Genomic DNA, 15308 nt, shown 5'->3' with positions numbered 1-15308 from the left:
ACAATGAAGAGAATCAGGATTAATTATGGAATCTTATTTTTTTCCTTTTTTTTCCCCTAGTTTTTTAACTATGTTTTTTTGTTGCATTTTTTTCTCTCTTTATCTCTCTCACACGCACACACTTGCAGTTTTGGGAGTTTTGTATAATCACATCAACTTGAGGAGGTGTAGACACTACACATGCCCCTCTCTCTCTTTCTTGATTTGTTTCCTTTCATCAGTGATCACAGTTTTCGGTGTTGAGAGAATCAGAAACTCCATTACAGTACCCCTCCAGTCGTTTTCTCCCCTCCCTAAATCTTGTACTCTGATACCCGGCACTCGAAGACTTCCATGGGTATCTTCGCTCGTGTAATTTGTACAGATAAAGTAATAGTTACGAAAGAGAGAGAGAGAGTAGTAGTAGTAGTAGTAGTAGTAGTAGTAGTAGTAGTAAATGGCGGCGATGAGAAACAAACCAAAAGTATAATTATAGGTATGCATATTCTCTCTTTCTCTTGGTCTTCTTTTTCTAAACCATTGGCAATTCCAGATAAAAACACACATACCTCTCTCCTCCTCCTCCTCTTCTTCTTACACCAGCACGTGTAGTTTCTTCACAGCTCGTATCTTCCAATTCTCTTTTCTGTTTCCATTACTACTAGAGAAAGGGATTTTGTTGTAAAATAACAGTGTCACCAGAAGAAACACTCACGAGTAAACCACCCCGAATGACACATGCGCCAATACGTCGCACAAGTGCGTCTTTTACCCACAACTCCCCATTTGCAATGATGAGATTGATGTTGTTATCAAATCCCTTAAGTACACCATGGACTTCCTTCTCCACAAGCGACACCACGACACGCCGGTCAAGATGGGGCTCTAGTGCGAGAATACTTTCCTTCTTTTTGAGAATGTGTGCGAGTTCTGCTGCCATCTTTATTACCTCTGTTCACCCTTTATGGCTACCACACCCCCCCCAGATGAAAAGATTAAAAACACAACACCAACAACACACCACTCTAACAAAATAAGAGGTAAAAAAAAGAAACACTATACACATTACAAGGAAAAGGAGTAAGAGGAGCAGAAACAGCGGTATCAGTCATAAAGTAAAAACAACAACAACAAAAAAAAAAGGATAAGTCAATATCGGGCTATGCAACATTCCGTGTTCTCATATTCAGGTTTGAGTTTCGGGTTTTGTATATTTATGACGGCAGTGATAATACTAGTTTTAGTACTAGTTCTAGTAGATAAAATCCTATGTGCCGTGAGACGCAACCACGGAAACCAAAAACAAAACAAAAAACAAACAAACAAACAAAATAAGAGAAGAAGAAAAACAACAGCAAACACAAACAAAGAGATAAATAAAATGTCCAAAGCAACCAATTGAAACGAATCGAGAGAAGTAAATAAAAATAGTTTTAGTAATAATACCAATAATAATTGTAATAAATAGTAATAAAAAAGAATCTTTTTTTCTTCTTTCCTTCCTTCCCCTCCAGAGAGTCCACATCCTTCGCCTAAGGTGCGGTCCACTCTAGTGAACGTGGGAATTGTTCATGATTTACAAATGGCAAGTCTTGCAGATCCTTCTCTGGGTGATGCAGTTCCATCTGCTGTACAGGAATAGGATGAAGCAACCAGGTCTGATCCTCTTCAAACGGTGTCTGATCTGTTTTACCAGGCACCTGCTGCATTGGCCAAAGTTTATTGACATTGTACACTGGTGCCGGTTCCGCCACATGTGTGAATTGTTTGTCCAAGTATCGTGCAGTGTATGCCATCCAGTCATGGGCGGCATCTGTTTCACGTGGGGTTTGCGGAAATCGCGAGGTGGCGGTGTGATACTCATGTGGAAAGGCCGCCGCATTCGCTGGTAAATCAGGAATCTGCATAGATCCGTGTTGTTGTTGTTGCTGTTCTGCAAGTTCCGCTTCTGTGCGTGCGAGAAGGGCATCTGTGGCGGCCTGTGGACGAAGTTGTGGCTCCACATGACGACGTGGATGAGCCGCCGTTGGTGGTACACGCACATACTGTTGTTGTTGTTGTTGTTGTTGTTGTTTTTGAAGCAGAAGTAATGTTGCGAGTCCCTCTGCACCGCCATTGTGTTGCTGCAATTCCTCTACTGTACACTGTAGCCGGGCGGCGATAGTTGCTGGTGTATCACTTATGTAAATTGGCTCCACAGCACTAAACTCCGCCGTAGCGGTGGCATCCCAGCAAGAAACCGGTACGAGCAGTTCTGTTACCGAGGCATCAAACATACCTTCACCCGTTTCTGTTTGTTTATATGTGAGGGCGGCGTGACTGTTCAGTTGTTGTAGTTCCTCCACCGTACAGCCAAGTACAGCCGCAGCCTCCTCCCATGTTTGAATACGTCGTTTACTTCCTTTTTCTTCTTTTTCTTCTGATGATAATAATGATGATGTTTGTAGTGGTAGGACACGTGGTACGGCACCAAAACTCGTCAAACGACGTGTGGCATTTCCAGGCACATGAAGTACAACCCCCACCGTTAGTGTTTCCACATTCGGGTTTTCCTCTTTAAGTTCCTGCACTGTACAACCCAATTGTTGTGCAATGATATTCCAATCCGTTTCACCCTCCATCACTGTGTGTACACTGAGGCGATTGACCGGTGCACTTTGCCAATCTAACGCGAATGAAAAGAGACGGTGGTGTTCGTGGGTGGTGGGTGTAGCGGGATCATGTTCTGTGGGAAACACAGAGGCATCATGGATGATAGTCTTTCGGTGAATTGTGTGAAACTCACATGAAGTCTGTCGATGTAACCAGTGTCGTATATCATACATGCGCTTCTCAAACTCTGTGCTTTGAAATGGCAATTTACAGATAATAACACGAAAGTGTTTACGAAACTCATAGTGGGCGGTAGACATCTCCAATTCTGTAAAGGATGTATCAGAGGAGGATGTCCAAAACTCTGCCATACGTACCCATGGTTCTAATTTCTCTACATGCGGCCAAGAAACTTGTGGATCATAGAGGTTTGTAGCCCCTGGTATAGGCACATTACAACGATTAATTACCGATATGCATTGCTGTTCTAATCGTCGTAATTCACTACGAAGAAAGTTTGCCACTTCCTCTGAGTCATACATATCAGTATTTCCAAATGGTCCTACACGTGCCGCATTAAAGGCAGCCAAAAGTTCACTATCTATTGCACCTCCATTACTATGTTCTACATTCGTGTTGCTATTGCTATTATTATTGCTACTATTACCATTAAGACCTTGCAACATATGTCGCACGGATGTGAGTTTCTCCTCCATTAATTGTCGTCCCACATCACGTAGAAACATACAAACATCCTCCGCTAACTTCATCACATGATGATCCCATAAACCTTCCAGTACAATTTTATACGTTACTTCCGCACCTTGAATACCATCCTCGTCTGTGTTTTCAAACACAAATCGACGATTACGTGCCTTGGAAACTTCATACTCATACCAATCTTCTGTTTTCCAACGAAAAGGGAATTGACTACGGTCTACAGGAATATTACCCGCACACGGTAGTGGTTCCTCCAATCGCCCCACATCACGCTGCACCTGCATAGGCGTTAACACACGTGAATGTTGCTGTTTTTCACGCACGGCACGATCCATGATAGTTTCTAGTGTAGGTGGTGGTGTCGTTTGATTCTCCTCATTCATTTTTGTTAAATATGCATCTCGAAATGGAAACCCTTTATGTCCTTTCCCACGTGACATGCGCGTTATCATTGCAGAGACATCACCTTTATTATTATTATTATTATTACAACGGGCAAATTCCCGCATATACTGCACATATTCCCTTCCTTTGGCATCAAACTCATTATATGGACGAAATCGAAAAGCATTCGCCGGTGCACTCGCACTCCATGGCCTGTAATCACCGAGATGATGAGTCATAGATGTACACACATACCAACTATCCACATATTGATCCTCTGGTACATCCGGACGCACAAGTGGACCACGAATACTTAGTGGGAATTTATCATCTATAGGATCAATGAACTCGTTGGTTTTGGTGCTATTCATATTCTGTGGAGCGGCAACTGGGGCGGGGCCGTCAAAGCGAGGCATGGGAGATGCGATACGGTAACGAGACCAGTAATATGGTACTACAATACTCCTTCGTACCATTTTTTTTTCTTTTATTTTGTTTATTATATATATATATATATATATATATATAATAAATAGAAACAATTAATTCTTATTGTGTTTTTTTTTCTTCTTTCCTTTTCTTCTTCGGTCCCTCCTTTTCTCTCTCAACTCACAGGGGACTTTTTAATTTACTTTCTTTTTTATTTCTATATTTGTACTATTATTTTTGGTGGTTTCATGCAAAAAAAAAAAGAAAAGAAAACAGCACGTAGAAAAAAAAGAATAGCGATATATACATCTATATATATATATATATATATATATATATATATATATATATTAGTAGTCCATTTGTACATTTCTACAAATCACCCTTTAATGTAATATAATATAATATAAGCAAAAACGAAACTAAATAAAAAATAAATAAGTATATATATATATATATATTTTACTCTGCTCCTTCTTCTTTTCCATCTCTTTTACATTTCAGCCGCCGTATTTCGCACAGAATCCACAACCCAACCAAACTGTCGAATAAATTCCTCCTTTGTCCGACAACTGGCGGTATCAACGGGTGCCTGCAGTGCCGCTGCGGATGCTGCCTCCTCTACACTGCGGAAAACAGAGAACCACAGTAATCCATCGGCTTTACCGCGAATAAGGGCCACCTTTCCATTACGCAGACTCTTACAGAAGTGGACGATATCACCAGGAGTAAAGCCAAGACCGATATCGGGTGATGTGTCTAGTAGAATCGTATCACCAGACCTGGATATCACCTCTACTGGCATAGTTTCGTTTTCTCTCTCTCTCTCTCTCTCTTATTATTATTATTGATAAATAGATAAATAATCTTATTTTATAGCTTTTACAGACACCCTAGAAAAAATAAATAAAAAAAGAAAAGGAAGAATAAATCAAAAGGATAGAATGGTGTCAACTACATATATATATATATATATACTCTGTAGTCAGTGATTTAGAGAACTCTCTCCGTCCCTTTCTCCATCTCTCAAACACAGAAACAAAGGAAAAAAAAACACAATGTATTATATATACATACATATATATATATATATATATCAACATATTAATATTTATTGATAGCAATATCTCTCCCCCTCTCTCTCTCTTTCTCCATACGTCTATATATTCTTTTTTTTTACGTATTCGTATATTCATATGTCTTTTGACAAGTTATCCTTCATCTTACGTATCCCTTTTCGCTTTACTTGTTCACCATGTTTACTTTTTATTTTTTCCGCCTCTCACAGCACAAAAAAAAAGAAATAAATAAAGTTCCCTTGACTTCTACTTCAAACAGTGTTGAGCAAACAATATGAAACACCCACCTACAATTATACTCATAAGAAGAAAAACGAAACTTGCAGATTCAGAGCCTACCATTATACCCCGTGCACCAACATTTATTTCCCACAAACTCACTACATGTAAAGCATAACGTGAGGAATCATTATATTCTTCTACTTGTTTTATCCAATGTTCATCATATTCCCATGGACCATTCCAATCTCTTTGCGGTATGCGCAGCAGTGGTGAAACAGCTGGAGAACGCAATGTATGTGGCCAACCAAAACGTTTTAAACTCGCCTCAATAGCTGCCTGTGTAGGAGTAAGAATACCAATATTATTATTATTATTATTATTACTAGAAGAAGAAGTAGAATGATGATGACTGTTGTCTGTCATTGCTCCTACACTGTAATCGGGTAATAATGGATCTGTATTTCCATCCGCATCTCCGTTTGGAAATAGATATTTACAGCGAATGTTTGCTGTAAAACACTCCCACAATTCCTGTACAACACGTCGATCTACTACTGCAGAAGCATCTGACGCCATTGTTTTCATTCTAGTATTATTATTATTAGTATTATTATTATTATTATTATTATTATTATTATTATTATTATTATTATTGGTATGTAAGAGTAACAAACGTAATAGTGTATCGGCGGCTTCTGCAACAGCATTCATGTTCACTGTTTTTCCATCATTGGCTTGATCAAGAACTGTAAACACATTGGGGTTTACATACTTGGTATTATATCGTGAGAGGGTAAGGAATACCTTTTCACGCCCCACATCACTATTACGCATATTATTTAAATTATACGAAGAAAGAAAATCCAGTACGGTTGTAATTGGAGAATACGGTAATCGTGAAGTTAGAGCACGTTTTACGCCTAATTCTTGCAATAATGCCTCTGCCTTTTCTTGCGCAGATCCCTTTTCTTCCCTTTCTTTATTACTATTACTATTAATATTACTATCAATACCATTAATAGTATTAGTAGTATTCGTATGAATTGTAGATGTAGAGAGATTAGATACTCTACTATCCACGTGGTAAAACAATTGCGCTGCCCCGTATCCCACCTGATCTACAACGATAAATGTATCAATAGCCGTAAAGTCTACAGTAGTGAAGTTTAAATAACTCTTATATGCAAGCGCGGTACAATTATCTAACCCATCATGAACACACGATAACCACGTCGCATCTGCAATAAATCGCCCACTCCCTGCACGCCCCACATGTTCACCAGGGAAGAAGAAGACATACACATCGCGACTTTCACCCTCCTGCGTAATCGGATTAAAAGAAGTAGAAGGTATAGAATTATTATTATTATTATTATTATTATTGTTAGTAATGGTGGTATTTAATCTACGTAGTGCCTCCATAGCGGCGAGTGCTGTAACAATAGCGCTGGCTGGACAATCCGCACCGGGCACCACATTATGTATAAGAGAAACGGCGGTAGAAGCCACAAGTAACGCCACTGCACCTTTTCGCGTTTTCTTCACAAATCCACCATTATTATTATTATTATTATTATTATTATTATTATTATTATTATTATTATTATTATTATTATTATTATTATTCCATGCCCATTGTGTATCTGCATTCGTTGCCCACACTGTCCATCCCCCAAGAGGTAAACAAGATGGATTTGGATACGTTAAACAACTCGGTGTGGTGTATGAAAGTGAAAGGGATATTTCTTTAGAGTTGATGCGATCGTGAAGCATGTGATTAGTATGATCCGTTGTACGAATACTACTAATAACATTATTATTATTATTATTATTATTATTATTATTAACGTTTTGTATGGTTGTTTCAGCGAGTTTCATACCATTACGTGTCTCTAGTAGAGTTTGTGGATAGACATAACCTTTTCTCCAACGTACACGATTCATTTCAGCAGCGTGCATGAGAGATTTCCACTCACTTCCACTGCTGTTTATTGGAAAGTAAAGTAAAGTAAAATTATATGCCGTCCTTACTTCACGTGGGACTAATAATGATAATTCTTCGTCATTTTGTTGTTCTTTTTCATCTTGTTGTAAAGTTGTCGTAATAAACGTATTATTATTATTATTATTATTATTATTATTATTATTATTATTATTATTATTATTATTATTATAACGACTACCAGAGAAAAACAAATGCTGCTGATCATCAGAAAACGCCACGGCTGTAATAAGCGGCGCGGAAAGACGTATATTTATATCCATCGAATTATATCTATTAACAGCTGCGAGAAAACACGTTATATCATACTTTGATCCTTTTCTTGCATTTACGCTTTTCATTATTGTTTCTTTTATTTTTTCTGCTGTTTCTGTTGTTGCTGTTGTTGTTAACGGTGATGAGAGAGATGTATTACGTGTGAAGAGTACAATCGCTATTCCAGGTGCGGCGAGGGGATGTGCAAGTCTAATGGTCTGTAATAGTTCTAGTAATAACTGTGCGGCATCCACATCAGAACAACTCACACTATTATTATTATTATTGTTGCTATTATTATTATTATTATTATTATTATTATTAGTGGTTTTTGTTGTTTTTGTTGCTGTTGATATCCCCACAGCTTCTTCTATCGTAATAGGCATGAGTACATGGGAGTTTACACTCATTGTGTTGATGGTACATCCCCAGTATGTATACCATGTACGATTACTATTCTTATTTATATGACTATCATGATTCTTATTATCATTATCATTATTACTATTATTATTCACAATAGCAGATAATGTACAGAGACGTACAGTATCGTAATTGTGAAAGTACATATTGTACGCCACATCATACGGTTCTGCGGGGATATCACGAGAAAAGCCTGGTTCTGCAATCACAATAGCAGAAACTGGAACTACTACTACTAGTAATAATAATAATATTAATATTAATATTGATAATAACAAGAATGGGGAACTTCTTCTCGATAAAGAGGAAAGATGTATAAGAGAATGTTGTTTCATGGCCTTAACCTACACTATTTTTTTTTACTAATGAGAACTGTTCTTGTTGTTATTGTTATTTCTTCTTCTTTTGTTATTAGTATTACGAGTATCCACAATATTATGAGTAATAAATAGAAAGCTGAGAAAGAGAGGGAGAACAAATTAGAAAATAAGGTATTTCATTCAAAACATAGTGAATGGTCTTTTATTATTTACTATTACCATTATTATTATTATTATTTATTAGAGAATTATATATATATATATATATATATATATATATATATATATATATATATATATAGTATATGTCATTCCTCTGTGAATCCAAAACTCAGAGATAACAAGGAGAGAAAGAAAGAGAAAAAGACACATACAAACTCCAAAAAAAAAAACCCAAATTAAAAGAGATAAAACAACAACAAAGAAAATAATAATAATAATAATAATAATAATAATAATAATAATAATAATAATAATAATAATAATAATAATAATAATAATAATAATAATAATAATAATAAACAACTCCTCCCCCTCCTCTTTATTCTTATTATGATGATGGTCGAAATACTGTTCGTAATGCGGCATGTTTTGCCAAAGCTGTCTCTTGTGTTGTCATATTCAAACAATCACATTTTTCTTTTTCTTCCTTTTCTAATAATAATGATGATAACAATAACAATAGTGATGATGGAATAGATCGTGGTTTACTTCTAAACATCGAACAGTCGGGATCAAAACACTTCTGCACCCACACACCTAGTTTTAAGTCTACTCTCATATACACATGATTCGATCTATGTTCTCGCCCCACATGTTCACAATATCGTGATCCTTCTATTAATAATAACAAGTATCGTCCATTGTTTAAATGTCGTATTGAACGGTGATTGACATAACATGGTATACCACCACCCACATTAGTCCATACTTGTGCAATATAAGAAGTGAGAGATGTGTACTTTTCACATTCGATGGGATTTAAAAGACGAAGTGGTGTATGGGATTCTCCATGCATGTATGTATATGATGATGATGTTGTTGTTTCCATAACATTTTGATTTATACTATTCGTAATCATAATAGTATTATTATTATTATTATTATTATTATTATTATTATTATTATTATTATTATTATTATTATTATTATGAGTAGTAATAGTGGCGGCGGCTGGAATATGAATAAGCGAGCGTTGACCCTGTGGTAGACTTACAAGTGAAGAAAAGAAACGTATGAGTCTTTCTCGTTCCCTTTTTTCCGTTTCTTCATGAATACCACTGTTATTATTATTATTATTATTATTATTATTATTATTATTATTATTATTATTATTACTATTAATCGTATTACTATCAATATCAGTATTAGTAGTAGTATTAAGAGGAAAAGCGATTTCCCACTCGAGTACACTTCTCTTATGCAGTTTACAACTACCAAGACAGCGCAGCATGCGATTTCGACTGTACACAGCCGTATCAATAACACAACGAAGCGGTAAAAACGGTAAACACAATGATCTTTCTCTTGTTATTTCTATTGATGCGGTTTGATTAGGCGGGAGAACAGGAAATTCCTTTGGTGGATCGTGATAGAACAGTGCGATGTGTACGTGTGGGTCCACCGCAGCGCGTTCATATAAATAATCCACAAATCGATTCACAACGCGTCCAACGTGGGCGTTACTGCGAAACCATCGTTTAGGAAACCTTATCACATAATGTTGTGAGAATTTCTCACTATTATTATCATTATTATTATTATTATTATTATTAATCGAATCTGGAGTTTGCTGAGATGCTGTTGGAATTCTAGAACGCATTACAATAACCTCCACATCATTCCCCAACCCTGTATTATTATTATTATTATTATTATTATTATTATTATTATTATTAGGATTAGTATCTAATTCTTCTTCTTCTTTTCCTTTATGGGTAAAGGAGAATAACTCTGGATACACACTGCGAAGAAATGTACGTAATTCCGTAATTAATACATCTCTTGTATGACGATTCTCTGCACGTAATGGGCAATTCCATGGACAACACCGCAGTGGACGCCATTTGGCTTGTTCCAGTGCCTTTGTATACCCCGCCGCATTACAACAATACTTATATGTTTCTATAGGTTCCACATCTTTCTCTCTTATATTATTATTATTATTATTATTATTATTATTATTATTATTATTATTATTATTATTATTATTATTATCACCATTATCACTATTATCACTATTATCACTATCACTATTGATATCTGTTATATCCACAACGGTGTGCCAAGCGGAGTAGTCCTTTTCCCGTTCAACATCAAGATAAAAATGACACGGTGTGTCATCACGTATAACCTCATACAAGTGTAATTGTTGAGATTCGATACGATTAGTTAATTGGATGAGACCAGTGCGAGTGGTGGCGAGAAACATACGGGTTTGCATAGAAAGTGGTGTGGCGCCGTATAATAAAGCATAATCTTCTCGCACTGCCCGTTTTTTTTGTCGTATCGAACTTGTTGTTGAGTTACGTATATCTTTTTCTTTTTGTTCTTTTTCATTTTGTGGTAGTAAAAGTGATGGTGGAGATAAGGGACGTTTGCGAAATAATGACATTCCGGTAGAATGGCGATGTGGACAAGCATTCCTGTTTACTGTATTTATACTACTATTCATACTATTAATAGTACTATTAGTATTAATAATAGAAGCCGCACATAATGATCGTGAGGATAAGACACGAGCCACTTCTTCCTCTGATGGAAACTCTATACCAAATGGCAGCCATTCGTTTATATATTCTTGTTGTTCTTGTTGATCGTTATTATTACTGATATAATTATTATAATAATTATAATGTTCGTTTGTTGTTTTTTTGTTTGCTTCATCAATAAAGTCAAAGAGTTGTTGTTGTGTGGGGAAAAGTCTGCAATGCTCATCACTAAAGTGTGTGAGAAAGGTTGACTTACACCAAAGCATCAAAAATCCTCAAATAGTAGTGCATATATATATATATATATATATATATATATATGTCTATGTATATAGGTATAACTAGAGTGAAATTTCACCCCACAGTATTCTTAAAAACAAAAACAAAAAAGGAATCTTCGTACTGTACTTTTACCGAAAAGGAAAGAAAAGAAAGAAGAAGAAAAGATATCAAACATCTCCCTACACCAAAAGAAATATACATACATACATACATACATACATACATACATACATACAAAAAAAAAATATATATATATATAAGCAAGTAAACAAACAAACACACCTCTAAAGAGAGAGAACGAGAGAAGGAAAAAAAAGGAAAAAATAAAAACGAACCAATATCCATCACGATCACTCTCTTCTCTTTTTCCTTTTCTTACCTCATCGCTTTATTATCATCATGTCATCTCAGCATGACTGTGTTTCTCCCGCATCGTACGTAGATCCCGCAATACCGCCGTTATATATACCCCACAGGCCGCCTCTCGTGCAATCGTGTACCGCGTCCCCACCGCCCGCCCCGCCGTGCGTCCGTTCACCTCCAGCGAAACATCAAACAAACGCGAGTGACTCCCCTCCGCGAGGCGGTGAATGTAAATTGCGGTGGACTCGCCGTCGCTGGCGAGCGGAATGCCATCACGTGTGTGCGATGTGCCATCGGCGTGTCGGAATGGTCGATCGGATACATTGCGGCGAAACTTTAATCGTCCCACACGATGTCCATTTATGGGTTGCGGTAAACCGTACAGATCTGCAAAATACACACCCACCGCTCCATTCATATTATTATTATTATTATTATTATTATTATTATTATTATTATTATTATTATTATTAGTAGTAGTAGTAGGAATATGAATAGTGTGGGAAAAGGCCACCCCACGTTGATATTGTTGTTGTTCGCTGCTAGAAAGCCATCCATCATCCTTACCCATAACGTCTTGCAAGGATGTGGTACTCTTATTATCTAATAATGTCTCTTCTTCTTTCTCTGTTATTTCGCTTATTTGTTTTTCTTCTTTTATTTCTTGTAATTTCTCGAATTGTCTCTGTGCACGTTGTCGCCATGTTCCAATAGCATCTATTCCACCTGGTCCTGCCGCAAGTGATGTAAAGACATGACGATTCGCAGCGAGTGCATCAATATTCACATCTGCTCTTCCTAAGGATTTATTATTATTATTATTATTATTATTATTATTATTATTATTATTATTATTATTATTATTATTATTATTATTATTATTATTATTATTATTATTATTATTATTATTATTATTATTATTATTATTATTATGTATAACATCATCTGACAAAACACGTGATTCAGCCACTACACGATGTGAAAGTCCCTGAGCGGCGAGTATCGCCTCTGCTACATTCGCCACAGGAAAGTGTTCAAGTGTACGTATCAGTAAAGCAGCCGCAGTGTTTGGAAGATTACTATTTAAATTATTTATATTATTATTATTATTATTATTATTATTATTATTACCGCCATATGTGTGTAAGAGTAATTGTTCCGCAGCAGGACGGCCAAATACACGGTGTACGGCACCCACAAAATGTGAGAAGATCCAACCAAGTGGACTTTGCCCACAACGCAGTGGTGTGTGTTGAAAGGAAGTACCGGCAATATCACTATTGCGTAATCCAATGTGTTGAGGCTGAAGAAAGGAAAGTGCATCATTTTCTTCTTTATTTTCTTTTTCTTTTCTTCGTTTTCTGGATTCTTCACTATTATTATTACTATTACTATTACTAGTAGTAGTAGTATTAGTGTAAAACTCCAGTGGAACCGATAACTCATCAAAGTGTAGTTCCTTTGCAAAGAGACGTAGTGTAAAGTGATTATGCAATACCGCCTTTAACTGCCGAGTCGCATTAACGGTTAATACTAATCCCACATGTATAGCGTAATCCATAATAGCACGTGTGAGAAAGTCATCAATGGTGGTATCACCCAACATGGTTAATTGATGATGGGATATGGTAAAGTATGGGGTAAAGAGAGGGGCGAAGAGTTGATACTCCGTGTGGGAGTGTACAATACGGGCAAAGTTCTCCGCACCGCCATGGGCATCCACCACACTATGTAGACCACAGCGTTGTAATAATAATTGTAGTTTTTCAGGTGGAACTGCAATACCACCATAAATAGAAGAAGAAGTGGAAGAAGTAGAAGAAGAACGGTAAAAGTGTTGGCGTATAAGAGAAGAGCGACGGAGGAGCATATGTGTTTATTATATTTTTCTTTTTCTTTTTTTATTTTTCTTATATATATATATATATATATATATAGTATATGAAAAGGCTTTTCGCCTATACAGATATCGTACCTACTGTCACTTTACCTAATCATATCCAGATGTAAACATCCATAAAGGAAAAGAGAAAAGAAGGAAAAGATATTTTAAATAGGCACTCACAGAATCCCTATTTTTTTTTCTTTTTTTTTTAGATTTCCCTTTTATTTAGTACCTATATATATATATATATATATATATATATATATATTTGTAGATGAATACATATAAGTGTGTATGTTTCCACCAGCATTAATTATCATCCTTTTTTTTTCGTCTTTGATTCCTTTTATATTTTCTGTTCCTCTCTTGTACAGTAAAAATAAGAAAACACCCTCCACTAATCTCCACACCAGCACGAATAGCAACAATAAAAAAAATAATTACGAAAATAATAAGGAATATAAATAGCGAAAAAAAAAATGGGAAACACACACACAGATATATATATATATATATATATATATATATATATATATATTTATTTATTTATATAATAACATTATTTCAAAATTTCTCTATATAGTCATACGCGGTGATGTCCACAGACGACATATCTGCAACGCTAACATCACTGAAATCCACAGAGTCATCATATTCCTGTAATTCAGTTATAATCTCTACATTATGCGGAATCTCCTTTTCCTTTTCTTTTTTTTCGTCTATTTCTTCCTCCTCCTCTATTTCTTTCGATTGCTCCGGTGGCGTTAACGATATAGACGAAGATCCCGTAGATGCACTCCGCACAACTGGTTTATCACGTTGCAATGTATTCGCAATCAATCGCTCTAATATAGACATATTATTATTATTATTATTATCTTCCTTGTTAAATAACCGTGTTCGCATCTGCTGCAAAGTAGTCCGCTCTGTTTCCCCCACCATCGACACATTACTCTCCGCCGCAAGCACCCCCAACGAGTGCAGCATCCCATGCACCCGCATAAAATCCTCCATCATTAACAACGCCAAACGTCCTTCTAACGAAATTTGTTTATCATTTATTTGCATAATTTTACCCGCAGAGACGGCGGCTTCTCTTAAATGGGGATCGCCCCGCACGACACTCACGGCGGCTGCACGGAGTTGGGCTCGAAGTTTGCCGAGAACACCCGTTTCCCGCAGGGCGGCGGTGAGGGCGTCTTGGAGTTCTAGAAGTGTGGTGTTGATCTCATTTACATCCTCCTCCCCTGGGTGTTGTTCCTCCATTTCTTTCGATCTATCTATCTCTCTCTCTCTCTCTATATATATATATATATATATTTAATTTGATTTGATTTGTTCTTCTTTTTTTGTTTATTATTATTGTTTCGTTATAGGGCTTGTGTTTGTTTGTTTGTTTGTTCCACAACGCACAGATAGTCGTTTCTTCCCTGTACTTTTCTCTTCCTTTCCCCTGCAAGGAGGGAATATATATATATATATATATATATATATATATATATAGAGAGAGAGAGAGAGAGAGAGAGAGAAAGAGAGAGGCAGTGATGGGCTCTCAATTTCCTCTCGTATGTAAATAATAATAATAATAATAATAATAATAATAATAATAATAATAATAATGATAAAAAAACAGATAGGTGAGAAAAAATCATACAATAAAGA

At 36.2% G+C, this 15308-nt stretch overlaps 7 protein-coding genes across 7 annotated transcripts; all 7 read right to left on the bottom strand.

Annotated features, from left to right (window-relative positions):
* Nucleotides 1–640: 640 nt before the first annotated feature.
* Nucleotides 641–919, bottom strand: LSM04_002871 (LSM domain; the record flags this gene model as incomplete). Its single annotated transcript, XM_067338221.1, has 1 exon — nucleotides 641–919. One exon carries the CDS (start codon nucleotides 917–919, stop codon nucleotides 641–643), a length of 279 nt encoding a protein of 92 aa, XP_067188192.1.
* A 592-nt stretch (nucleotides 920–1511) lies between these two features.
* LSM04_007727 (uncharacterized protein) lies at nucleotides 1512–4151 on the bottom strand (the record flags this gene model as incomplete). Its single annotated transcript, XM_067338220.1, has 1 exon — nucleotides 1512–4151. The coding sequence occupies one exon, from the start codon at nucleotides 4149–4151 to the stop codon at nucleotides 1512–1514; it is 2640 nt and encodes an 879-aa protein (XP_067188240.1).
* A 446-nt stretch (nucleotides 4152–4597) lies between these two features.
* On the bottom strand, nucleotides 4598–4909 carry LSM04_009691 (uncharacterized protein; the record flags this gene model as incomplete). The annotated part of the gene is made up of 1 exon (XM_067338219.1): nucleotides 4598–4909. The coding sequence occupies one exon, from the start codon at nucleotides 4907–4909 to the stop codon at nucleotides 4598–4600; it is 312 nt and encodes a 103-aa protein (XP_067188271.1).
* A 520-nt stretch (nucleotides 4910–5429) lies between these two features.
* On the bottom strand, nucleotides 5430–8420 carry LSM04_001082 (uncharacterized protein; the record flags this gene model as incomplete). Its single annotated transcript, XM_067338218.1, has 1 exon — nucleotides 5430–8420. One exon carries the CDS (start codon nucleotides 8418–8420, stop codon nucleotides 5430–5432), a length of 2991 nt encoding a protein of 996 aa, XP_067188176.1.
* Nucleotides 8421–8955: 535 nt separating this feature from the next.
* Nucleotides 8956–11382, bottom strand: LSM04_002648 (uncharacterized protein; the record flags this gene model as incomplete). Its single annotated transcript, XM_067338216.1, has 1 exon — nucleotides 8956–11382. One exon carries the CDS (start codon nucleotides 11380–11382, stop codon nucleotides 8956–8958), a length of 2427 nt encoding a protein of 808 aa, XP_067188185.1.
* A 413-nt stretch (nucleotides 11383–11795) lies between these two features.
* LSM04_006713 (uncharacterized protein) lies at nucleotides 11796–13631 on the bottom strand (the record flags this gene model as incomplete). Its single annotated transcript, XM_067338215.1, has 1 exon — nucleotides 11796–13631. The coding sequence occupies one exon, from the start codon at nucleotides 13629–13631 to the stop codon at nucleotides 11796–11798; it is 1836 nt and encodes a 611-aa protein (XP_067188225.1).
* A 579-nt stretch (nucleotides 13632–14210) lies between these two features.
* On the bottom strand, nucleotides 14211–14912 carry LSM04_001311 (uncharacterized protein; the record flags this gene model as incomplete). The annotated part of the gene is made up of 1 exon (XM_067338214.1): nucleotides 14211–14912. The coding sequence occupies one exon, from the start codon at nucleotides 14910–14912 to the stop codon at nucleotides 14211–14213; it is 702 nt and encodes a 233-aa protein (XP_067188178.1).
* Between the last annotated feature and the right edge of the window lie 396 nt (nucleotides 14913–15308).

Source organism: Trypanosoma melophagium (assembly GCF_022059095.1).
Source record: "Trypanosoma melophagium isolate St. Kilda chromosome Unknown ctg38segment1, whole genome shotgun sequence".
Taxonomy (NCBI): Eukaryota; Euglenozoa; class Kinetoplastea; order Trypanosomatida; family Trypanosomatidae; genus Trypanosoma; species Trypanosoma melophagium.
The sequence above is the reverse complement of the archived record's forward strand: the minus strand, read 5'-3'. Positions and strand labels throughout refer to the sequence as shown.